The 27,494-nt window shown below is 45.2% G+C and overlaps 1 protein-coding gene across 2 annotated transcripts in view; it reads left to right on the forward strand.

Annotated features, from left to right (window-relative positions):
• The window catches only part of upb1 (ureidopropionase, beta), a 187,753-nt gene that overhangs the window by 106,599 nt on the left and 53,660 nt on the right, over positions 1–27,494 (forward strand). For both annotated transcript variants that reach the window (XM_072242792.1, XM_072242793.1), the window contains exons 6-7: positions 15,911–16,080; positions 26,778–26,859. In XM_072242792.1, coding sequence (XP_072098893.1) covers positions 15,911–16,080; positions 26,778–26,859 — 252 coding nt within the window. The remainder of the gene's footprint in view (positions 1–15,910; positions 16,081–26,777; positions 26,860–27,494) is intronic.

A 27,494-nucleotide genomic window follows, 5' to 3' on the forward strand; every position in this document is an offset into this window, starting at 1 on the left:
AGGCCAGTGATGTTGTGGGGATGGAACTGGACTCTCTGACGGTGGTGTCTGAAAAGAGGATGCTGTCTAAGTTGCGTGCCATCTTGGACAATGTCTCCCATCCACTACATAATGTACTGGGTGGGCACAGGAGTACATTCAGCCAGAGACTCATTCCACCGAGATGCAACACAGAGCGTCATAGGAAGTCATTCCTGCCTGTGGCTATCAAACTTTACAACTCCCCCCTTGGAGGGTCAGACACCCTGAGCCAATAGGCTGGTCCTGGCCTTATTTCCATCTGGTATAATTTACATATTATTATTTAATTATCTATAGTTTTATATTGCTATATTTATACTCTATTCTTGGTTGGTGCAACTGTAACGAAACCCAATTTCCCTCGGGATCAATAAAGTATGTCTATCTATCTATCTATCTACTACGACACTACTGATGCCAAACCATGCCGTTCCTTTGGATTCATCAATTGTATGTAAGACCATAAGACATAGGAGCAGAATGAGGCCATTCAGCCCATCGAGTCTGCTCCACCATTCCATCATGGCTGATCCTGGATCCCACTCAATACCATACACCTGTCTTCTCACCATGTCCTTTGATGCCCTGACCGATTAGGAAACTATCAACTTCCACTTTAAATAGGCTCAGCATTATCCCCTTACTTTTATATGCTACTCCCCTTGAAATAAATGCCAACATTGCAATTGTCTTCTTTACCACAGACTCAACCTGTAAATTAACCTTCTGGGAGTCTTGCACGAGGACTCCAAAGTCCCTCTGCACCTCTGATGTTTGAACCTTCTCTCCATTTAGATAATAGTTCACACTATTGTTCCTTTTACCAAAATGCATTTCACAACACTGTATTCCATTTACCACTTTTTTTGTCCATTCTTCCAATTTGTGCCTGCTGCAATCACATCCCCCTATGTTTACACCATCTGCAAGCTTCACCATAAAGCCATCAATTCCATTATCCAAATCACTGACAAACAATGTGAAAAGTAATACTGGTCCCAGAGGAACACCACTAGACATTGACAGCCAACCAGAAAAGGCCTCTTTTATTCCCACTCGCTGCCTCCTGCCTGTCAATCATTCCGCTATCCCTGCCAGTATCTTTCCTGCAACACCACAGGATTTTATCTTGTTAAGCAGCCTCATTTGTGACACCTTATCAAACACCACCTGAAAATCCAAGTAAATGACATCCACTGCCTCTCCTTTGTCCACCCTGCTTGTTACTTCCTCAAAGAACTCTAACAGATTTGTCGGGCAAGATTTCCCTTTACAGGAACCATGCTGAGTTTGACTTATCATTAGTCTCCAAGCACCCCGAAACCTCATCCTTAATAACGGTTCCAACACCTGCCCAACCACTGAGGTTAGGCTAACCGGCCTATAATTTCCTTTCTTTTGCTTTCTTTGCTTCTTAAAGTGTGGAGTGATATTTGCAATCTTCCAGTCCTCCAGGACCATGCCAGAATCAAGTGATTCTTGAAAGATCATGACCAATGCATCCACTATCTCTTCAGCAACCTCTCTCAGGACTCTGGGATGTAGTTCATCTGGGGCAGGTGACTTATCCACCTTATGACCTTTCAGTTTGCCTGGCACTTTTCCTTTGTAATAGCAATGGCACTCACTCCTGCTCCCTGATACTCATGGACCTCTGGCACACTGCTAGTGTCTTCCACAGTGAGGATTGATATTAAGTTCATCTGCCATTTCTTTGTCCCCCAGACCTCACTTGGAGTGCTGTGGGCAGTTTTGGTCTCCTTATTTAAGAAAGGATGTGCTGACGTTGGAGAGGGTCCAGAGAAGATTCACTAGAATGATTCCAGGAATGAGAGGGTTAACATATGAGGAACGTTTGTCTGCTCTTGGACTGTATTCCTTGGAGTTTAGAAGAATGAGGGGAGACCTCATAGAAACATTTCGAATGTTAGAAGGCATGGACAGAGTGGATGAGGCAAAGTTGTTTCCCATGATGAGGGAGTCTAGTACGAGAGGGCATGACGTAAGGATTGAAGGGCGCCCATTCAGAACAGAAATGTGAAGAAATTTTTTTAGCCAGAGGGTGGTGAATCTATGGAATTTGTTGCCACGGGCAGCAGTGGAGGCCAAGTCATTGGGTGTATTTAAGGCAGAGATTGATAGGTATCTGAGTAGCCAGGGCATCAAAGGTTATGGTGAGAAGGTGGGGGAGTGGGACTAAATGGGAGAATGGATCAGCTCATGATAAAATGGCGGAGCAGACTCAATGGGCCGAATGGCTGACTTCTGCTCCTTTGTCTTATGGTCTTATGGTCTTATTACTACATCACCAGCATCATTTTCCAGTGGTCCAATTTCAACTCTCACCTCCCTTTTACTCTTTATATAACTGAAAAAAACTTTTAGTATCCTGCTTTATATTATTGGCTAGTCTGCCCTCATATTTCATCTTTTCCCTTCTTATAGCTGTTTTAGTTGCCTTTTGTTGAATTTTAAACACTTCCCAATCATCCAACTTCCCACTCACTTTTGCTACCTTATATGCTCTTTCTTTGGCTTTTATGCAGTCCTTAACTTCCTTTGTCAGCCACAGTTGCCTACTCCTGCCATTTGAGAACTTCTTATTCTGTGGGACATATCTATCCTGTGCCTTGTGAACGATTCCCAGAAACTTCAGCCATCTCTGCTCTGCCGTCATCCCCCCCAGTATTCTCCTCCAATCCACCTGGGCAAGTTCCTCTCTCATACCTCTGTAGTTCTCTTTATTCCATTGCGATACTGATACACGTGAGTTATGCTTCTCCCTTTCAAACTGCAGTGTGAATTCACTCATACTCATGTAGAGGGGAGCCTGCTGCATAGGCAACAGCTTGCCCTCTGTATCATACTGCCCTGTCTTGTGTATGGCTCTGCATACTTTCACGCTAATTGATACCTTTCCTGTAGCAGGTGAACAGAACTGCACACAGTACCCCAACTGCTTACACTACTTCAGCATAAATTTCCAACTCTTTTACTCAGTTCTTTGATTTTATGAAGGCCAATGTGTCAAAGGTTCTCTTTATGACCCTATTACGTGCCACGGTAATCTTACATCTTAGTGTGTCGGAGTTCTGAGTTCAATTCAGGCACAGTCTGTGAGGAATCTGTATGTTCAACCCGTAATTGCGTAGGTTTCCTCCGAGTATTACGGTTTCCTCCCACAGACCAAAGATGTACTGACTAGTAGGTTAATTAGTCATTGTAGATTGTCCTTTGATTAGGCCAGGGTTAAATGGGTGGGTTGAGGGGCACAGCTCGAAGGACCGGAAGGATCTATTCCGCACTGTATCTCTGAATAAAATTAAATAATTGTGACGCCCCTTTCAAGGAATTCTGGAACTGTATTCCCAGATCGCTCAGCACCCAACTGTTCCCACTCTGGTTTGTCGTCCCGAAGTGCAACACCTCACACTTTTCAGCATTAAATTCCAAGCACCATTAGCCTACTCGTATCTGCCCATGAGTTTGATTAATAAACAAACTTCCGGAGGAATTTGGGAACTCACATTGTGTTGACATCTGTGATTTTGCACTATCAGCAGACAAATTACAGTAAAATGGAAACTGCACATTGATTCCCATAGAAAGCACGGATGGTATCTAGAACTGCCATTAAAGGCAGTGAGGCCATAATATACAACAGGAACTGGCAATAGTTTTAAGATCCCTGTTGTTACATTTTATTAACACTGAGAATTGGGTGGCTGTCGAATTTGTTTTATTTATGTGATGCACATCTTTCCTATGAGCCATTAAGGATCAACCCAGATATGTGCAGTAGACATTAAGTGAGGCAGAAAAGGGTAATATGATAACAGTGTTTGATTCCAAAGATGAGGGAGAAATAGTCTGTACATAATATAATTTACGGTAAATATAATTTATTTTTCATTATGCCGAACTATTTCAGACTCCCCACATCAAATGTGCTCTAATAATTTAATATTCTTTCATAGTTTTCCCCTTGTCTGATATCATAATTCGAGATAAACTGTGCTCCCATTCACAATGTATTCATGTACATCAGCAAATACTTCTCATGTTTCCTGCCGAATCACAATTTGTTCATAAACCTTGAGCAGTACTCTGATTCTTGCCATGAAAATGATAACTGGCCTCCACCTTCACTCCATCTGGTCCAGGCTGAACAACGACAGCATTTCTGTGCACCACAGTATAACATGTATCCTCTCATCTGGTCGTAGAAGGGTTTAACCGAACGCTTCTCTTTGATCAAAGCCCCCCATTGCTCTGGGACCATCAGGGAGAGCGGAACATCTCAGCTCTTTTTCTGTGTGACCAACTATATCCCGTGGCCTTGCCCCTTCCACTCTCGTCTCTCGGCCTGGTCGAAGCTTTGTTACTAATACAGGTGTGTCACCAGCCCACTGGCCAGCAGGCCCTGGCTGGTTGGTCTCTGGCTTTCTGTGGGGAGGGGTAGAGGAGTGAAGTGTGCCAAGATTCTTCCTGATATTCCAATAGGGGATATGGACAGATAGAATGTTAAAAATGCCTGCTCTCTGCGTTCAAATAATCCAGGCAGCATCTGTCTTGTGCATGTAATACCGGCTGGGTCGAGGAACCAGCAGTGCTGGGGATGTGCTAGTCCAGTTCTCGCTACATAGAACATGGAACAGTACAGGTATTGTGGTCCATGATGTTGTGCTGTCCTTATAACCTACTCCAGGGTCAATCTAATCTTTTCCTCTTATATAGACCTTCATTTGTCTTTCATTCATGTGCCTGTCTGAGAGTCTTTTAAAAAAAAAAGTCCCTAATAAAAATGACACTTGCAGTATGGTGGAATTCCAGGTGTCAGGGGGCAGGAAGTGTGTGAAGTTATCATTACTAGGGAGAAGGTTCTTGGGAAGCTGAAAGGTCTGAAGGTAGATAAGTCACCTGGACCAGATGGTGTAGATCCCAGGGTTCTGAAAGAAGAGATGAAGGCATTAGTAATGATTTTTTAAGAATCACTGCATTCTGGAATGGTTCTGGAGGACTGGAGAATTGCAAATGTCACTCCAAGAAGGGAGAGGGGCAGCGGAAAGGAAACTGTTGGCCAGTTAGTCTGAGGAAATTTTCCCCTTAATCATCCTTAATAATTAGCTCCAACATCTTCCCAACCTGTTTACATAAGACCCGCCCTCTAGTTCCGGCAGCATCCTGATAAATCTCCTCGTCACCCTCGCTAAAGCTTCCACATCCTTCTCACAATGAGGTGAACAGAACTGAATGCAATATTCCAAGTGTCTTCCTGTAGCTGCAGGAATGAAATGGACTGAAGATCCTCAGGGAATATGCTTTACACACCACCACCTTCTTGTGTAGCAGTGGATGAGGGGAGGACTGCCGGCCCCCAATGCTGTTTGAGCTCGTAAACTTGTAGTTATTGCAGTGTTGTTTATTCTGATGGTTAAGTGCGTGCCATTGAATGGTAGAATCAGTTGCTAATGACGTCACAGAGTGGTAGAGTGTGGAAACAGGCTTTTCAGCCCTCTGAACATACACCAACCATCAGCCACACATCTCCGCTGTCCTAAAGGCAGTCCCCCCACATCCTCGTCACCTGCTGCTCACCCCAGCCAGGTTCTGTGGCTGAGCACCAGACCAGGGGCACAGTGGCCAATCCACATGTCATTGGGATGTAGGAAGAATATGGAGAACCCAGGGAATACTCTCACAACCACACAGAATGTGCAAACTCCACTCAGACAGCAGCAGAGGTCAGGGGTCGCTGGAGCTGTGAGACTGTGGTTGTGCCCACAACTCCGCCAAAAGTTCGCTGGCAGCTGCTCTGGGAAAATCTCAGGACATTTGGCCAGTTCTCCCTTGATCCTGTCTTCTCCCTCCTGCAGGGCAGTGACCGATTGCTGCGTAATACTTTATTACAATTCACACAGAGCTCACCACACCCTGGCTCACTCACCATTATTTTCAGGAAAGTGCGTGGCATGCTATCATTCTGCAGACCACAGCTGCATCCCAGTACTGTGTAAAGCAATCTGCCAATGATAACCAAAATTATAAGCTTTGTTTTCAAAAGGGTTCACATGTATATTTTATGAAACTAGATTGCTGAGTAAATATTACAAGATCAGTCTTGATATAAGGATGAAGATTTTTGCTTCCAGTTTCTCTCCAAAGAAAGCTAATAACTTCATGGATTCGATTTGTTTTCGAACAGCAGATGCAAGCTGTCCTATGGTTGTGGCTAGAACTCTCGTGCAATCACTATATCCTGAAAAATCACCCTGATTTTATGTTTGTTTTTGAAATTTGAAGACATTAAAGCAGTTAATTTATATTTTCTGGGCTATCATTTAAAATGACTGGGAGTGCTTTGATTTACGATGAGAAGTTTGTAACTCCATTAAACTGTGTAATCGTTGCAGTATGAGCTCTCTGAGTGAGTCTGAAAGGCATTGCTACTTCTGCACAGAGTAACCACTCCAGTATTGTAGATTTGTTTTCACCAAGGTGCCTGCAGAAAATGATTTTGACATTTTTTTTCTCTTTAGTATACCTTTTGATCTGTCTGAAAAACTATCACAACTGGTAAATATCACTCCACCAGCAAAGAACATTGTTGGTTGGGGCGGGAGAGGAACCAGCATGTTGTGAGCTCATTGTTTGCTAAACATCCTGTATGGTTTTCCCAAGTGTGCCATTTCATTTGTACAACCAAAGCAAAGTTACATTACCCTGTCACATGTTAACTGCTGAGAAAGTTTTACCCAGCCTGATTCCATCTTCCAGAGCACCCCCATACTGACAAACCCTGTGTTACAGAAGTGTTCCTGGAATCCACTTTGTTATTACAAAATTTCATTCTGTATTTATACACAAGAACCACATACAATTGAACCAATTGACAATAAACTGGACTGGTCAAAGGACACTGAGGCTGTCTACAAGAAGGGTCAGAGCCATCTCTATTTCCTGAGGAGACTGAGGTCCTTTAACATCTGTCGGACGATGCTGAGGATGTTTTACGAGTCTGTGGTGGCCAGTGCTATCATGTTTGCTGTTGTGTGCTGGGGCAGCAGGCTGAGGGTAGCAGACACCAACAGAATCAACAAACTCACTCGTAAGGCCAGTGATGTTGTGGGGATGGAACTGCACTCTCTGACAGTGGTGTATGAAAAGAGGATGCTGTCCAAGTTGCACGCCATCTTGGACCATGTCTCCCATCCACTACATAATGTACTGGGTGGGCACAGGAGTACATTCAGCCAGAGACTCATTCCACCGAGATGCAGCACAGAGTGTCATAGGAAGTCATTCCTGCCTGTGGCCATCAAACTTTACAACTCCTCCCTTGGAGGGTCAGACACTCTGAGCCAATAGGTTGGTCCTGGACTTATTTCCTGGCATAAATTACATATTACTATTTAACTATTTATGGTTTTATTACTATTTAATCATTTATGGTGCAACTGTAACAAAAACCAATTTCCCCCAGGATCAATAAAGTATGACTATGACTATGAAGTACACAACTGTCAACACAGTTAAATCAGCACACAAATATTTATTCAGGAGACAAAATAATTTGATTAGAAGCTCCAGAGCAAGCTTCACTATGAAGATTTCTCATAATATGAAACATTACTGTATGTGTTATCAAGGATTCTACCTCAACCATCTTTGTCAGAAAGTAACTTCTGGATCTCTATAACTTGTTTTTCTCGTCTTCTCAAATTCTTTACTGATTAAGTCTTTGACCGCTGAGTCAAGGGATATTGTTGTTCTAGCCACATCATGATTTAAAATCCCTCAATCTATTCCAAAGGAAACAATCCCGGCCTATCTAACCTTCGTTATAGCTAGCATTCACCCTCTCTCCAGCAATCACATCATCTCTGAGCAGAACTACGCAGTGCTCAAGCTCTGATCTGAGTAATGTTTTGTACAATTCAAGCATTGCCTCCTTGCCGTTGCCTTCCTTCCCTTGACTGATAAAGGAGCGTACCTGTATTTGTTTTTAATCAACCTTTTTACTTCGCCTTGCACTGCTGACTGTAATAATCTGTGGACATGCATGCTAAAGCCTCTGTGTATTTACACCACACAGTGTCCTGCCATATACACCCTTCACTATGCTGTATCACCCCAAAAGTATAATTTTACACTTTGTGGATTCAATTCACAACATGCCACTTTGCACAATCCAACTGACCAGACTGTCTGTAACTTGCCGTACCTCCTCCCTTGTTAAACCAGCCACATGGCCAGACTTTGTGTATCTGCAAATTTCTTTCTCATGCCCCAACATTAAGATTGAAATCCTTGGTAAATCTTGTACACAGCACCTGCTGTGTGTTTCCAGTATTCTGATGTACTGCATTCATAGTTTTCTGCTTTTGATCCTTGTTGGCTATCTCCAGTGAGTATAAATGAAAGCTGCTATTGTCTCCAGTAACTTACTTTACTGTCTGTGATGAATGTTCCTATAACCACTGTAAAACTGGCCCGCTGGTCATTAAAAAGCAGAATACCGTAGGTGCCAGAAATCTGGAAAGAAAGCAGGGAAGCACTGCAGATGGCCAGCAGGTCAGACAGGGTGGTGCATTGACCTTTACTTGGGTTTGGCTTCAGGAGGAAAGGGAATACGGTGAGATCTTGTGCAAAGTCTGTGTCACAAACAAGAGAAACCCTTCAGTCCTGCTGAAGGGTCTCGGGCCGAAACGTGGACTGTACTCTCTGCTGCCTGGCCTGCTGAGTTTGTGTGTGTTGCAGAGGCTGTGTGCAGTTTTGGTCCCTATATTTGTGAAGGATGTTGTGTAGATTCACTGGATCAGAGCAGATGTTCGTTACCAACTCTCAGACCTGCCCACGTATCAAAAATATTATCAGTAATATGTATTATTAAAGTCCATATACAACCCTGAGGTCCATTTCCTTGCGGGCACACTCAATAAATCCATAATAGAATAATAACCATCACAGAATGGAAGACCACATTCACTTGGGTGTCCAACCAGTGTGAAAAAGACAACGAACTCTGCAAATACAAAAACAGAAATAAATAAATAAGCAGTAAATATCAAGAACATGAGATGAAGAGTCCTTGAAAGCGAGTCCATAGGTTGTGGAAACATTTCAATGATGGACGAGTGAAGTTGAGTGAAGCTATCCCCTTTGGTTCAAGAACCTGATGGTAGAGGGGTAGTAACTGTTCCCGAACCTGATGTCAGGCCAAATCTTCACAAACTCATGAGGAAGCAGGGGTGTTGCCGTGCTGTCTTTGTAATTGCTGGGCTCAGAACATAAACTGATTCCTAAGCTCCAGAACCTGGGCCTTAGCACTCAGATCTGCAGCTGGATCTTCACTTCCTCACAGACAGGACCCAGGCTGTAAAAATAGGGGACAAGCTCTCCTCTACAATCACTCTGAGCACCGGTGCCCCACAAGGCTGTGTACTCAGCCCCCTGCTGTACTCACTGTACACCCATGATTGTGTAGCCAAGTTTCCATCGAACTCAATATATAAGTTTGCTGATGACACCACAATTGTAGGCCGTATCTCGGGTAATGATGAGTTTGAATACAGAGAGGAAATTAAGAATCTGGTGGCATGGTGCGAAGACAATAACCTATCCCTCAACGTTAGCAAGACGAAGGAATTGGTTGTTGACTTCAGAAGGAATAGCGGACTGCACAACTCAACTTACATCAGTGGTGCGCAAGTGGAACAGGTCAAAAGCTTTAAGTTCCTCGGGGTCAATATCACAAATGACCTGACTTGGTCCAACCAAGCAGAGTCCACTGCCAAGAGGGCCCACCAGTGCCTTTACTTCCTGAGAAAGCTAAAGAAATTTGGTCTGTCCCCTAAAACCCTCACTAATTTTTATAGATGCACCATAGAAAGCATTCTTCTAGGGTGCATCACAACCTGGTATGGAAGTTGTCCTGTCCAAGACCGGAAGAAGCTGCAGAAGATCATGAACACAGCCCAGCACATCACACAAACCAATCTTCCGTCCGTGGACTCACTTTACACCACACGCTGTCGGAGCAGTGCTGCCAGGATAATCAAGGACACTACCCACCCAGCCAACAGACTTTTCGTCCGTCTTCCCTCCAAGAGAAGGCTCAGGAGCTTGAAGACTCGTATGGCCAGATTTGGGAACAGCTTCTTTCCAACTGTGATAAGACTGCTGAATGGATCCTGACCCGGATCTGGGCCGTACCCTCCAAATATCCGGACCTACCTCTCGGTTTTTTGCACTACCTTACTTTCCCTTTTCATTTTTCTATTTATGATTTATAATTTAAATTTTTACTATTTACTATCAATTTGTACTCCAGGGAGTGGGAAGCGCAGAATCGAGTATCACTGTGATGATTGTACGTTCTACTATCAGTTTTTTGGCGATGATAAAGTAAGGTAAAGGACAGGACAGGTCCTCCAAAAATAGTAACACCAAGTAATTTAAAGTTGCTGACCCTATCCACCTTTGATCCTCTGATGAGGACTGGCTTATGGACTTTTGGTTTCTTCCTCCTGAAGTTAATAATCAGCTCCTTGGTCTTGCTGACATTGAGTGAGAGGTTGTTGTTACGGCACCTCTCAGCCGATTTTCAATCTCCCTCCTATAGGCCGATTCATCACCACATTTGATTTGGTCTATGACAGTGGTGTCATCAGAAAACTGGAAGATGAGATTGGCCCGGTACTTAGCCACACAGCCGTAAGTGTAAAGAGGGTAGAGCAGGAGGCTATGCTCACAGCCTTGTGGTGCAGCTGTGCTGATGGAGATTGTGAAGGAGATCTGTTGCCAGTTCAAACTGACTGGGGTCTGCAGGTGAGGAAATCGAGGATCAAATTGCACAAGGAGGTATTGAGGTGAAGATTCTGAAGTTTATTGATTAGTTTTGAAGGATGATAGCATTGAATTCTGAGCTGTGGTCGATAAAGAGCATCCTGATGTCAGCATCTTTGCTGTCCAGTTGTTCCAGGGTTGAGTGAAGAGGCAATGAGATGGCATCTGCTGAGGACCTGTTGTGCCAGTAGGCAAATTGGAGCAGATCCAATTCATATGTTCATCACCATCCTCTCCAAGCCTTCCATCGTTGTGCTACTGGACATCCCCACAGTTGTGGCAGTTTCCAGTGCTGACATCAGTGATCCTGTGTTGACTGGTGCTTCCCCGCAGAGTCCTGGAAACTGCCCCTCGCCGCTCATCGACCCACGCCAAGTCTGTGCTGGGCTAAACCCAGTTCACCGTGGACCCTCCCCTGCGCAGTGAGGAGAGAGATCAACCCCTCGAGGGGCCAGGTTATTTTATTGGTTTAAATTGATTTTCAATGTGTTGGTAGCCGTTTTAAAGATGTTAGAACATGTTTTCCATTTTCTAACTACCTCTTAATTTTTTTGGCATATCTTGAGGCTCCAGCCTCAGCCCAGTGAAATGTTGCACACAGAAACATAGAAAATAGGTGCAGGAGTAGGCCATTTGGCCCTTCGAGCCTGCACCACCACTCAGTATGATCATGGCTGATCATCCAACTCAGAACCCTGTACAAGCCTTCCCTCCATACCCCCTGATCCCTTTAGCCATAAGGGCCATATCTAACTCCCTCTTAAATATAGCCAGTGAACTGGCCTCAACTGTTTCCTGTGATAGAGAATTCCACAGATTCACCACTCTCTGTGTGAAGAAGTTTTTCCTAATCTCGGTCCTAAAAGGCTTCCCCTTTATCCTCAAACTGTGACCCCTCGTTCTGGACTTCCCCAACATCAGGAACAATCTTCCTGCATCTAGCCTGTCCAATCCCTTTAGAATTTTGTACGTTTCAATAAGATCCCCCCTCCATCTTCTAAATTCCAATGAGTATAAGCCTAGTCGATCCAGTCTTAAATCATATGAAAGTCCTGCCATCCCAGGAATCAATCTGGTGAACCTTCTTTGTACTCCCTCTATGGCAAGAATGCCTTTCCTCAGATTAGGGGACCAAAACTGCACACAATACTCCAGGTGTAGTCTCACCAAGGCCTTGTACAACTGCAGTAGTACCTCCCTGCTCCTGTACTCGAATCCTCTCGCTATAAATGCCAGCATACCATTCGCCTTTTTCACTGCCTGCTGTACCTGCATGCCCACTTTCAATGACTGGTGTATAATGACACCCAGGTCTCGTTGCATCTCCCCTTTGGAAGAGTTCCTGTCCTTGCAATCCCCATCACCCTTCCCTGGGGTGAAGAATGACTCTATGTGCTGAGAAGGAGCTGCCATTACTGTAAGATGTGGGAGTGCAGCCGTGCTCCAGCAGTCTATGGTGTACCCTAACCTTGACCTGTCAGGGCTGGGTGTAATGGCCATTCCTGCCACATAAGTCTGGACACTACCTTGCAGTGCTCCCTCAGGTATCAGGCAGGTGTCTCCCCAGTGTACAGCACGTCAGCTTCCACTGCATTGCCCTGGGGTCTCCTTGCTGCCCTGCTGTGTATCCGTTTCGATAACATCAAGCGATGTGTGCTGTTATGGGCACATCTGGTTTCAGTGCACCAGACCTAATGCCATATAAGGCAAGACCAGTTCTGTCAGTACACAGGATTTGTTTGGTAGCAAATGCCTGGTGTGCAGTAACAGAAAATTACTACACTGTAGACAGAGAAGGAGAGACGAGTGTACTCCTAGAACACTGTACAAATCCCTCGAGCAGGAGAGACAAGTGTACTAGAAAATCACTATACTGTAGACAGGGAGCAGGAGAGACAAGTGTACTAGAACACTGTGGAAAGCCCTCAAGAGCAGGAGAGACGAGTGTACTAGAACACTGTGGAAAACCCTCAAGAGCAGAAGAGATGAGTGTACTAGAACACTGGAAAGCCCTCAAGAGCAGGAGAGACGACTGTACTAGAACACTGTGGAAAGCCCTCAAGAGCAGGAGAGACGAGTGTACTAGAACACTGTGGAACTCCCTCAAGAGCAGGAGAGACGAGTGTACTAGAACACTGGAAAGCCCTCAAGAGCAGGAGAGATGAGTGTACTAGAACACTGTGGAAAGCCCTCAAGAGCAGGAGAGACAAGTGTACTAGAACACTGTGGAAAGCCCTCAAGAGCAGGAGAGACGAGTGTACTAGAACACTGTGGATAGCCCTCAAGAGCAGGAGAGACGAGTGTACTAGAACACTGTGGAAAGCCCTCAAGAGCAGGAGAGATGAATGTACTAGAACACTGTGGAAAGTCCTCAAGAGCAGGAGAGACGAGTGTACTAGAACACTGGAAAGCCCTCAAGAGCAGGAGAGACGAGTGTACTAGAACACTGTGGAAAGCCCTCAAGAGCAGGAGAGACGAGTGTACTAGAACACTGTGGAAAGCCCTCAAGAGCAGGAGAGACGAGTGTACTAGAACACTGTGGAAAGCCCTCAAGAGCAGGAGAGACGAGTGTACTAGGACACTGGAAAGCCCTCAAGAGCAGGAGAGACGACTGTACTAGAACACTGTGGAAAGCCCTCAAGAGCAGGAGAGACGAGTGTACTAGAACACTGTGGAACTCCCTCAAGAGCAGGAGAGATGAGTGTACTAGAATACTGTACAAATCTCTCAAGAGCGGGAGAGACGAGTGTACTAGAACACTGTGGAAAGCCCTCAAGAGCAGGAGAGACGAGTGAACTAGAACACTGGAAAGCCCTCAAGAGCAGGAGAGACGAGTGTACTAGAACACTAGAAAGCCCTCAAGAGCAAGAGAGACGAGTGTACTAGAACACTGGAAAGCCCTCAAGAGCAGGAGAGACGAGTGTACTAGAACACTGTGGAAAGCCCTCAAGAGCAGGAGAGACGAGTGTACTAGAACACTGTGGAAAGCCCTCAAGAGCAGGAGAGACGAGTGTACTAGAACACTGGAAAGCCCTCAAGAGCAGGAGAGACGAGTGTACTAGGACACTGTGGAAAGCCCTCAAGGCTCCTCAGCACCACTTTACAGCACTTATCTCAGGACTGGCAAGTTCTTGCCCCTTAAACCTGAACTCTTGCCATTTGGTTATTGGAGATTTAAATTTGTCGATGGCAGTGGCCATGCATTTATTGTCCATTGCTAATTACCCCTGAACGACAGGAGTGGTGGAAGTTGGCCACCTTGGTGGCTCTGAAGTCTAAGTAAGAATGACAGGTTCCCACCCCTGTAGGACATGAGTGTGCCAGATTGGTTGCTACAACAATCAAGTGGTTATGTGCGTGGCTGTGGCTGTCATTGGATGGCCTCTCTGATTGTCAATGTGTTGTTGTTGACCAAATGCCAGTGTCTGGAAGGGACCTCAGACACCCGTGCACCCAAGCTGAGCCTGTAACCTCCATCCTGCCCTGAATTCGCTCAGGCCATTTCTGACACCTCCATTGGCTTTCTAGATCTCTCAGTCTCCATCCCTGGAGACAAACTGTCAACCAACATCTTTTATAAACCTATTGATTCCAGCATTATCTTCACTATACTCCTCCCACCCTGTCTCCTGTAAAAATGGTAATTTCCCTTTTCTCAGTTTCTTCACCCCTGCCACATCTGCGGTTTTCCTTTCCAGGACATCAGCGATGTCCTCCTGCTTTAAAGTACAAGGTTTCCCACCCTCCACTATTAATGCTGCCCTCACCTGTATCTTGTCCATTTCCCATACATCTACGCTAACCCCATCTTCCTGCCATTGTAATAGTGATAGAGTCCCCCATTAGCCTCCACGTCCATCACATTATTCTCTGCAATTTTCACCATCTCCAAAGGGACCTTGCTACTAAATGTATCTTTACCATAAGACATCGGAGCAGAATTAGGTCATTTGCCCATCGAGTCTGCTCCATACTCATCTCCCCAACCCCCTCCGCTTTCCGCAGGGATTTCTCCCTCTGCGATTACCTGCTCCATTTGTCTTTCCCTGCGGATCTCTCACCTGTGCAAGTGGCCAAAGTACTACACCTGCCCACTCACCTGCTTCCCCTCTATTCAGGGCCCCAAACAGTCCTTCCAGGTGAGGCAACACTTCGCCTGCAAACCTGCTGGTGTTGTCTATTGTGTCTGGTGCTCCCAATGCAGCCTGCTCTACATTGGTGAGACCGTTTCATCAAACACCTCCGCGCCATCTGCCACAAGCGGGGCTTCCCAGTGGCCAAACATTTTACCCACCACTCTCGGAGGAAAAGCCCTACCTCTAACATCCTCCCTATACTTCCCTCCAATCATCCTAAGATTATGCCCCTCATGGTAGCCCTGGGAAAAAGTCTCTGGCTCTCCACTCAATTTATTCGTCTTATCATCTTGTACACCTCTATCAAATTACCTCTCTTCCTTCTTTGGTCCAAAGAGCTTACTCAACCTTTCTTCCTTAGACATGCCTCACCAGAGCTGAACACAACATTCTAAGTGTGGTCTAACTGGGGTTTTATAGAGCTGTAACACTACCTGGTGGTTCTTGAACTCAGTTGCCCAACTAATGAAGGCCAACACACCATATGCCTTGTTAACAACCCTATCAACTTGCATGGCAAATTTGAGGATCTATAATCATGGACCCCAAGATACCTCTGTTCCTCCCCTCTGCTAACAATTCTGACCTTCAAAATGAATCACTTCACACTTTTCTGGGTTGAACTCCCATCTGCCAATTCTCAGCCCAGCTCTGCATCCTGATAATACCCAGTTGTAACAAGAACCTGTTGGGCCAGGTTTCCACTCAGTCCTGCTGACCCAAAATGGATTGGTTAACAAGATTGATAAGATTGCCATCTCAGGCCCTCTTTGGTAACGTGGTGTTGGGTCTTGTGCTGAGCATGTTGAAGGATTTCTCCCAGTGACGGTGTAGAAGTGGCCAGGAACTAGTTCATTTGTAATTTGTATGCATGACCTGTGACAGTTTTATTTCTCCGTTTACAGTCTACATATTACATGGAAGGAAACACTGGGCACACAGTGTTTCAGACTCAATTTGGACGGATTGCTGTAAATATCTGCTACGGTCGACACCACCCTTTGAATTGGTTAATGTACAGCATTAATGGAGCTGAAATTATCTTCAATCCTTGTGCTACCGTGGGGGAGCTGAGGTAAGGTTTCAATAGATACATTTAACATCAGAGAAATGTATACAATATACATCCTGAAATTCTTTTTCTTCGCAAACATCCATGAAAACAGAGTGCCCCCAAAGAATGAATGACAGTTAAACGTTAGAACCCCAAAGCCCCCCTCCCCCAGCTCCCCCAGTTCTAAGGGAACATAATAATTTAATTTAATGATAACCTTTGACAGCTATTCAGAATTTAGCCAGCGCCCTAAACTCTGTCAGCCAAGTAGTATAAAGGGTAGTTTGTTGTGTTATTAACATCTATGAGCTGGCACTGGGCAAAATATACGGAACATCTTTTAATTGTGGTGAAACCACACCAGACAAGTAACTTGATGGTGAAAGTTTTGTTTTCGAAGAGCTCTTGCCCCAGGCTTCCGGTTGAGAACAAGAAAAGGGAAGGGTGAGGTGGTTGCAGGAAGGAAAACACTTCACGTTAATGCAAAGCTTTGAATTACGTTGGATATGTAGACTAACAAATCTCCAATGCAAACCCAATTAAGCAGTATCTGGAAAGCTATACAAGGGACTGACAAAAGTTGTCTTCACCAGATGGAACCTTTCTAATTCAATCTGAGCATGCTGTCATATGTAAATACAGCACTCATGCGTACATTTACTTCTCAGCTTCCGTTCCGGAGCTGGGAGAGCAGTCTCATCACTGGCAGCAAATCGTTTGGAACTCTGAGTTCTCACCAGGGCAGGTTCTGATTGGGAGGGTGAGCTATGCTTTGTGACAGCAAATTTCTTTCATTGGGATAATAGTTGGAACTGTTCCTGTGAAAGGGAACATTGCTGGGGAAGAACAGTGGCTTGTCGTTGCTATTCCCAAAGGGAGGAGTTCAAACACAGAGCTTGGGACTCGTACCTGTCGACTGGCAGTTGCACTGAGCTGAGCCAGAAGGCACACCTTAACCAGATGCACTGCTATTTGGTACGCCATCTGCTCTGCTTGAGCCTACAAGATGCTGCAGAGAGGTGTGGACACAGCTCATTGTCGCCTCTGTCTACACTTCTCACCACCTTGGCAAAGCAGCCAACATAATCAGTGATGCACCCACCCCAGACATTCTCTCTTCTCCCCCCACCCACTGGGCAGAAAATACGAAAGCCTGAAAGCATGTACAGCACCACTAAGCTCAAGGACCAGTTCTACTCTGCTCTAACAAGACTGTCGAATGGTTTCCTAATATGATAAAATGGATTCTTGACCTCATAATGACCTTTTGCCTTGATGTTCTGCCTGTACTGCACTTCCTCTGTAACTGTAATATTTTATTAAAGTCATCGAAAAGTACAGCACAGAAACAGGCCCCTCGACCCATCTAGTCCATGCCAAAGCATTTAAACTGCCTACTCCATTGACCTGCCCTGGGACCATAGTTCTCCATACTCTTACCATACAGATACCTATTTAAACTTCACAAACGTTGAAATTCAAATCATATGCACCACTTGTTCCACATTCTCATGACCCTCTAAGTGAAGAAGTTTCCCCTCATTCCCCTTAAAGTTTTCACCTTTCACCCTTAACCCATGACCTCTAGTTGTAGTCCCACACAATCCCAGTGGAAAAGCCTGTTTACATCTACCCTATCTATACACTCATTATTTTGTATACCTCTATATCCTCTCAATATTCTATGTTCTCAAGAATAAAGTCCTAATCTATTCAATCTTCCTTGTAACTCAAGTCCACCAGACCTGGCAACATCCTTGTAAATTTTCACTGTACTCTTTCAATCTTATTTCTATTTTTCTGTGGGAGGTGACCAAAACTGCACACAATACTCCAGATTAGTCCTCACCAACTTCAGCATAACATCCCATCTCCTGTATTCAGTACTTTGATTTATGAAGGCCCATGTGGCAAAAGCTTTCTTTATGACCCTATCTACCTGTGACGCCACTTTCAATGGATTATGGACCTGTATTTACAGATCCCTTTGCTCTAGCTCACTCCTCAGTGTAAGACCTACCCTGAGACTCTCCTGTAGTCACCTACCCAAAGTGTAACACCTCACACTTGACTGCATTAAATTCCATCTGCCATTTTTCCAGCTGATCCAGATCCCCCTGCAAGCCATGATAGCTTTCCTCACTGTCCACCACACCCTCAGACTTGGTGTCATCTGCAGATTTGCTGATTCAGTTGACCGCATTATCATCCAGATCATTGATGTAGATGACAAGCAACACCGGATGCAGCAGCGATCCCTGAGACTCTCTAGTCGCAGGCCTCCAGTCAGGGAAGTAACGTATTACTACTTTGTAGCTTCTCCTACAAAGCCAATATCTAATCCAATTTACTACCTCATCTTGAATGCTGAGCAACTGAACCTTCTTGACCAGCCTCCCCTGTGGGACCTTGTCAAATGCCTTGCTGAAGACCTTGCCTTCATCAGCTTTCCAGGTTACTTCCACGAAAAGCTCTATAAGATAGGTTAGACATGACCTACCACACACATGCAGAGTATTCTTAAGCAATCCATATCTATCCAAATACTCATATATCTGGTCCCTTAGAACAGGGGTCCCCAACCTTTTTTGCACCACGGACCAGTTTAATATTGACGATATTCTTGCGGACCGACCGATGGGGGTGGGGGGGGGCAGTGTTCAAGTTCAACAGTGGGCGTGACAGAGAATGAGGAAAGGTGCAGCTGACTCATATCGTTTCATATCGCCAAATCATATCGTTTTTCTCGCGGCCTGGTGGTTGGGGACCACTGCCTTAGAATACCTTTCAATAATTTTCCCACTACCGATGTCAGGCTCACCAGGTTTATATTAGAGCCTTTCTTAAAGAGCAGAACAACTGTGGCTATCCTCCAATCCTCTGGTACCTCTCCTGTCACGAAGGATGATTTAAATATCTTTGCTAGGGCCCCAGCAATTTCTGCACACCTCCCACAGGGTCCAAGGGAACACCTTCTCAAGCCCAGGGGATTTATCCACCCAAATTTGCCTTAAGACAGCAAATATCTTCTTCCGTAATCTGTATAGGACCCATGAAGTTGATGCTGCTTTGCTGCAGTTCTTTCAGACTCTGTGTTCATCTCCTCAGTAAATACAGATACAAAAAAAATTTAAGATCTCCCCCCATCTCTTTTGACTCCATCTATGGATCACCATTCTTATCTTCCAGAGGACCAATTTTGTCCCTTGCAATCCTTTTGCTCTTAATGTATCTGTCTGCTAGAACAACTTCCTGCCGTCTTTTAGCCCTTCTGATTTCTTTCTTAATGTTCTCTTGCATTTCTTATACTCCATAAGCACCTCATTTGTTCTTACCTGCTATGCACCTCTTTTTTCTTAGCTGGAGCCTCACTATCTCTTGAAAACCAAGGTTTTCTTGAGCTGGTGTCTTCATTTTTTATTCTGACAGGCACATACGAGCTTTGTACTCCCAAAATTTCACTTTTGAAGGCCTCTTGCTTTCCAAGTACACCTTTGCCAGAAAACAGCCGGTCCCAGTCAGTCCAACTTGCTACATCCTTTCTAATACCATCTCCAATTTGGAATCCCAACCCTTACACCAGACCTATCTTTTGTATACTTACTTTGAAACTGATGGCACTGTGATCAATAGACGCAAAGTGTTCCCCTACACAAACTTCTGATTTCTTTCCCTGTCTCGTTCCCTAATCATAGTTCCAGTATCGCACACTCTCTCATTGAGACTTCTACGTACTGATGAAGGAAACTTTCCTGAACATATTTGACAAACTCCATCCCATCTAGTCCTTTCACAGTACGGGAGTCCCAGTCAATGCGTGGAAAGTTGAGATCACCTACTGTAACAACCTCATGTTTATTGCAACAGTCTGCAATCTCGCGACAAACTTGTTTCTCTAAATCCCTTGGACTGTTGGGCGGTCTGTAATATGGCCCCATTAACGTGAACATACCTTTCTTATTACTTATTTCCACCCAAGTTCTCCAGTCTGTTGTGACTGAGCACTGCTGTGATATTTTCGCTGACTAGTATTTCCTTTACTCCCTCCCGCTCTGCCCCATCTAAAACAAATGAACCCCGGAACGCTGAGCTGTCAGTCCTGCCCCTCGTGCAACCAGTTCTCACTCGTAGCTACAATACCATAATTCGAGGTGTTGATCCAATTCCTAAGTTCATTTGTCTTTCCTATGAGACTTCTTGCATTGAAATATACGCATCTCAGGACATTAGTCATGCCATGCTCAACCTTTGGATTCCTGACTTTGTCTGAAGTCTCAACAACATCTGTCTCCACAATCTCACACTATCTGTTATGGTACTCTGGTTCCCAACCCCTGTCTCCATCTGTCTCCACAATCTCACCACTATCTGTTATGGTACTCTGGTTCCCATCCCCTGTCTCCATCTGTCTCCACAATCTCACCACTATCTGTTATGGTACTCTGGTTCCCAACCCCTGTCTCCATCTGTCTCCACAATCTCACCACTATCTGTTATGGTACTCTGGTTCCCATCCCCTGTCTCCATCTGTCTCCACAATCTCACCACTATCTGTTATGGTACTCTGGTTCCCATCCCCTGTCTCCATCTGTCTCCACAATCTCACCACTATCTGTTATGGTACTCTGGTTCCCATCCCCTGTCTCCATCTGTCTCCACAATCTCACCACTATCTGTTATGGTACTCTGGTTCCCATCCCCTGTCTCCATCTGTCTCCACAATCTCACCACTATCTGTTATGGTACTTTGGTTCCCATCCCCTGTCTCCATCTGTCTCCACAATCTCACCACTATCTGTTATGGTACTTTGGTTTCCATCCCCTGCAACTCTGGTTTAACCCCCCCCCCCCACCCCGTGTAGCATTAGCAAACCTTCCTGCTAGGATATTAGTCCCTTTCCAATTCAGGCACAAATCATCCCTTCTGTACAGGTCCTACCTTCCCTAGAAGAGAGCCCAATGATCCAAAAATCTTATACCCTCCCTTCTACACATCTTCTTAGCCATCTATTAAACTGTATGATCTTCCTAGTTCTAGCCTCACTAGCATGTGCCACAGGAAGCAAACCTGAGATCACAACCCTGGATGTCCTGCCCTTTAACTTAGCACCTAACTCCCTGAACATACTTTGCAGAACCTCATCACTCTTCCTACCTATGTCAAGGTAATCTTTAAAATGCTGGACTGTTTTCTGAGGACCCTGTGGAGATCTCCAAGGATGTTTTATCTCCCTTGTATATATTTTACCAAGCTGTACCTTCGCGGTTAGCTGGGGTCTGTTGTGTGTCAGTTGGCAGATTATCAGGGTAGGTCCCGGTACTTCTGGATGTATCAGGATCAAATACAAAACGTATACCCATAGCTTTCAGACTGTTCTGACTTCGTTCAGCTAAGGTGATGCCTTAGTATCAACATCATCTCGCCAAGATGCCAGAACTAACCTGTAATAACTGTTGGGTTTTGTCTAAGATTTGAACAACACTGCCCTCTACAGCACCGATCCTGTATCAGACTGGGAGTGTGATCTTATAGTAACAGTCAGGGCACCATTCCAAACAAGTCCATCACTTAAACTGTGGGATTGTATTTACTTTCTAAAAGCACCAGATGGCTTTGATAAAGATGCAGCTGCTGCACGAAGCTCCCGCTGGGAAAAAATACTTAATAGTATGAAGGAGCAGAATTTTATGATTCATGTTGCATTCAAGAACAAAATGTTTGGTAGGTTCACCTTTTAGAATGTGAAACATAGCACAGTACAGGGCTCTTCAGCCTACGATGTCATGCCAACCTTTTATCCTACTCCAAGATCACTCTAACTCTATCTGCCTCTACCACCACCCCTGCTAGCATGGTCCACATCTGTGTGTGCAAAAATTTAACCTCTGACACTTACCCCCCATACTTTCCTTCAATTATGCCCTCTCATATCAGTCATTTCTGCCCTGGGAAAAAATCTTTGGCTGTCCTCAATCTATGCCTCTCAACATCTTCTATACCGCTAACAAATCACCTCTCAGCCTCCTCCTCTTCAAAGAGAAAAATGTCAGCACACTGAATCTATTCTCATGAGATAAACTCACTAATCCGGGCAGCATCCTGGTAAATCTCCTCTGCACCTTCTCTAAAGCTCCCATATCCTCCCTATTATGGCGTAACTAGAATTGAACACAATACTCCCAGTGTGGTCTAGCCAGAGTTTTATAGAGCTGCAACATTTCTTTATGGCTCTTGAGTTAATGAAGGTCAACAAACCACCCTATCAACCTTCTAAAGTGAATCACTTCACCTTCCCCAGATTGAACTCCACATGCCACTTCTCAGCCCAGCTCTGCATCCTAACACTGTTCCACTGTCACCTACAACAACCTTCTGCACTATCCACAACTCCACCAAGCTTTGTGCCATCTGCAAACTTACTAACCCACCCTTCCCATTAGACCATAAGACATAGGAGCAGAAATAGGACACTCAACCCCGTACATCTGCCTTATCGCCATAACCTTTGATGCCCTGACCAATCAGGAAACAATCAACTTCCGCTTTAAATATACACGCGGTCTTGGCCTCCACCGCAGTCTGTGGCAGAGCATTCCACAGATTCACTACTCCCTAGCTAAAAGAATTCCTCCTTACCACTTTTCTAAAAGGTCGCCCCTCAATTTTGAGACTGTGCCCTGTAGTTCTGGATGCCTCCACCATAGGAAACATCCTCTCCACATTAACACTATCTAGTCCTTTCAATATTTGGTAGGCTACAGTGAGATCCCCCACCCCCACATTCTTCTAAATTCCAGTGAGTACAGGCCCAAAGCTGCCAAACGCTCCTCATATGTTAACCCCTTCATTCCTGGAATCGTCCTCGTGAACCGCTTCTGGACTTTCGATGCATCCTTTCTAAGATACAGGGCCCAAAACTATTGACAATACTCGAAGTGCGGACTGACTAGTGTCTTATAAAGCCTCAGCATTATCTCATTGTTTTTATATTCTATTCCTGTAGAAATGAATACCAACATTGCATTTGCCTTCTTTACTATAGACTCAACCTGTAAATTAACCTTCTGGGAGTCTTGCACAAGGACTCCCAAGTCCCTCTGCACCTCTGATATTTGAATTTTCTCCCCAATAGTCTATACTATTGTACCTTTTGCCAAAATGCATTATCATACATTTCCCGACACTGTATTCCATCTGCCACTTTTTTGCCCATTCTAAGTCCTTCTGCAATCACATTGCTTCCTCAGCACAACCTACCCCTCCACCTATCTTCGTATCATCCGCAAACTTTACCACAAAGCCTTCAGTTCCATTATCAGAATCATTGACAAACAATGTGAAAAGTAGTGGTCCCAATACTGATCCCTGATGAAATATGAGGGGAAACTAACCAATAACATGAAGCAGGACACCAAAACTTTTTTTGCATTGTATCTCATTTACCATAGCTTTACCTGTTCGCTTAGCCTACCCAAATTTCCTCGAGTCTGTTAACTTGCAATGCCACCCATGTTATATTCATCATCTACTTGTAAACCTGCTGGCTCATACTGGTTCCCATCCCCCTGCCATATTAATTTAAACCACTCCCAAAAGTTCTAGTCAACCTGCCCGCAAGCGATATTGGCCCCCTCAGATTCAAATGCAATCCATCCCATTTGTACAGGTCACACCTGCCCCAGAAGAGGTCCCAATTATCCAGAAATTTGAATCTCTGCCCCCTGCTCCAATTCTTCAGCCGCACATTTATCTGCCAGCTCATTCTATTCCTGTCCTCACTGTCGCGTGGCAAGGCAGCAATCCGAGATTACTACCCTTGAGGTCTAGCTTTTCAACGTCTTCCCAACTCTCTGCATTCTGTTTTCAGGAGAGCCCGTTCTCTCCCTATGTCATTGGTATCAATATGTACGATGACCCTCCCTTTTCAGGATATTGTGGACGCGTCCAGAAACATCGCGAACCATGTCACCTGGGAAGCAAGCTACCATCGCGTCCACAGAATCGCTGATCTGTCCCCGTAACTATAGAGTCCCCTATTACCACTGCCCCTTCTTTAGTTCCCTACCTTTCTGAGCCACAGGGCCAGAGTCACTGCCAGAGGCACGGTTACTGTTGCTTCGTCCAGGTAGGTCATCCCCACAACAGTACTCAAAATGGGGTACTTATTGTTGAAGGGGACAGCCACTGTCTGACGTTTTCCCTTCTCTCTCTTAACAATCACCATTTATCTGTCTCCTGTGGCCTTGGGGTGACTACCTCCCTGTAGCTCCTGTCTATCACCTCCTCACTTTCCCTAACAAGCCGAAGGTCATCAAGCTGCAGCTCCAGTTCCCTAACATGGTCTCTAAGGAGCTGCATCTCAATGCACCTGGTGCAGGTGGCTACCGGGCGGCTGGAAATCTCCTGGAAATCCCACATCTGACACTCAGAACAAAACCCTGGCCCTGCAGACATACCCCCTATTCGTTCGAGGGTTGGGTAAGAAAAAGAAATAAGAAATAAACTTACCTACTTACCTCACCTCCACCTGTTCTCGCCAAAGACTGTTGAGCCAAAGCCTTATCACTCTGACAATGACCACTCCACTACATGATACCTCTCTTTTATGGAGACTAGGTTTCTCAAGCTCTGCTCTGGACCTGCACAGGTACGCAAGCGCTTCTTCTGTGGGGCATCTCGTCAAATGCCTTACTGAACTCCATATACAGTGGGAGAGCATTTTGGAGATAGTGATCACAATTCTATCTCCTTTACCATACATTGGAGAGAGATAGGAACAGACAAGTTAGGAAAGCATTTAATTAGAATAAGGGGAAATATGAGGCTATCAGGCAGGAACTTGGAAGCATAAATTGGAAACAGATGTTCTCAGGGAAACGTACGGAAGAAACGTGGCAAATGTTCAGGGGATATTTGCATGGAGTTCTGCATAGGTACGTTCCAATGAGACAGGGAAAGGATGGATGGAACCGTGGTGTACAAAGGCTGTTGTAAACCTAGTCAATAAGAAAAGAAGAGCTTATGAAAGGTTCAAAAAACTAGGTAATGATAGAGATCTAGAAAATTATAAGGCTAGCAGAAGGGAGCTTAAGAATGAAATCAGGAGAGCCAGAAGGGGCCATGAGAAGGCCTTGGTGGACAGGATTAAGGAAAACCCCAAGGCATTCTACAAGTATGTGAAAAGCAAGAGGATAAGATGTGAGAGAATAGGACCTATCAAGTGTGACAATGGAAAAGTGTGTATGGAACCAGAGGAGACAGCAGAGGTACTTAATGAATACTTTTATTCACTACGGAAAAGGATCTTGGCAATTGTAGGGGTGACTTACAGTGGACATGATCTGCCCCTCACAAAGCCATGTTGTCTATCTATAATCAGACTATGCTTCTCCAAATGCTGCTGTCTCTAAGAATCCTCTCCATAGATTTAACCTCCACTGAAGTAAGACTCACTGGTCTGTAACTCCTAGGGTTATTGCTGCTCCCTTTCTTGAACAAAGGAATAACATTTGCCACCCTCCAATAATCCTGTGGCCAGTGAGGATGCAAAGATTATCACCAAAGATGTAGCAATCTCTTCCCTCATTTCCCATAGTAACCTAGGGTATATCCCATCTGTCCCCAGGGATCTATCTATAATATTGCTTTTCAAAAGTCCAGCACATCCTCTTTCTTAACATCCATGTACTCCGACATATCAGCCTGTTCTACGCTGACTTCATATATCTCAAGGTTTCTCTCACTGGTGAATAGTGAAGCAAAGTAGTCATTAAGGTCCCCACCTCCTCTGATTCCAAGCACATCTTCCCTTTTCTATTCCTAATCCATCTTACCCTCACTCTAGTCATCTGTTGTTCTTCACACATGCCCTTGGGTTTTCCTTAACCCTGCCCACCAAGGTCTTTTTGCTGCTAGCTGTCCATTCTTCATCTCCTTCCTGGCTCTAAATTTGTCTCTGTTACTGACCATCTATGTGTCTGCTTAAGCCCGGGATCTGTCTGTCTTCCTTGCTTCAGACTGACCAGCCAGTTATGGAGGAAAAGGGGCCTGAACACTCCTATGGGAGTGAAGCTGCTCTTTCAGTTGCCTGTACTGGCTCTGTTATAGCATGTTATTAGATACAAGTTAAGATAACTTGCACCAAACTGCTTTACATATCCACTTTTACTTTGTTGACACTAGACCCAGCCCCCAGCTTATGCCAGTTCAGTTCCCAAGCACCGTCTGCAAGTGGGAAATGAACAGAGTGTGGGAGAAGGCCACAGAAACAGTGGTGACAGGACAGTGAGCAGGCACAGGAAGGACGGCTACCAGTGAGCAAATCCCACCTCTGCCCGGCTCCACCTAACCCCTGATTGGTGCAGCTCGGGTGTGGAAATGCCCTGTTCCTGTCTGTCAGAAGATGCCCAAAACCTTGCAACAGCCAACAAATCCCTCCCCATCCCTTTCCATCCCACCATCCTTCCGAATGCTTTTGGCATGTGGGAGCTGGCTGTAGGTCAGGAGCTGGTAGCTCCACCCAGGGAAGGTGTTGTGAGACTCGACTGTTCTCTCTGTGCCACTGATGCAATCCCAGAGGGATTCCTGGGTTGCTGTTTACACCACTTCTGCGGTTCCTGCCAAGGATATGGAATGTTAGCATATATCACTGATGGGAGGTTTTATTGAATGCAATTGTCCCAGTGCTTTGTTAAGTTAACTTCTGTAAATGTTGCAGTGAACCGTTGTGGCCCATTGAAGCTAGGAACGCAGCAATTGCCAACAGTTGCTTCACCTGCGCCATCAACCGAGTGGGAACAGTGAGTACTCTGTGGTCTAACCGAGTGGGAACAGTGAGTACTCTGTGGTCTAACCGAGTGGGAACAGTGAGTACTCTGTGGGCTAACCGAGTGGGAACAGTGAGTACTCTGTGGGCTAACCGAGTGGGAACAGTGAGTACTCTGTGGTCTAACTGAGTGGGAACAGTGAGTACTCTGTGGTCTAACTGAGTGGGAACAGTGAGTACTCTGTGGGCTAACCGAGTGGGAACAGTGAGTACTCTGTGGTCTAACCGAGTGGGAACAGTGAGTACTCTGTGGGCTAACCGAGTGGGAACAGTGAGTACTCTGTGGGCTAACTGTGGTCTAACCAAGTGGGAACAGTGAGTACTCTGTGGTCTAACCAAGTGGGAACAGTTAGTACTCTGTGATGTAACCGAGTGGGAAAAGTGAGTACTCTGTGGTCTAACCGAGTGGGAACAGTTAGTACTCTGTGATGTAACCGAGTGAGAACAGGGAGTACTCTGTGGTCTAACCGAGCGGGAACAGTTAGTACTCTGTGGTGTAACCGAGTGGGAACAGTGAGCACTCTGTGGTCTAACCAAGTGGGAACAGTTAGTACTCTGTGGTGTAACCGAGTGGGAACAGTGAGTACTCTGTGGTGTAACCGAGTGGGA

The sequence above is a fragment of the Mobula birostris genome, chromosome 25 (genome assembly GCF_030028105.1).
Source record: "Mobula birostris isolate sMobBir1 chromosome 25, sMobBir1.hap1, whole genome shotgun sequence".
In the NCBI taxonomy this organism is placed as follows: Eukaryota; Metazoa; Chordata; class Chondrichthyes; order Myliobatiformes; family Myliobatidae; genus Mobula; species Mobula birostris.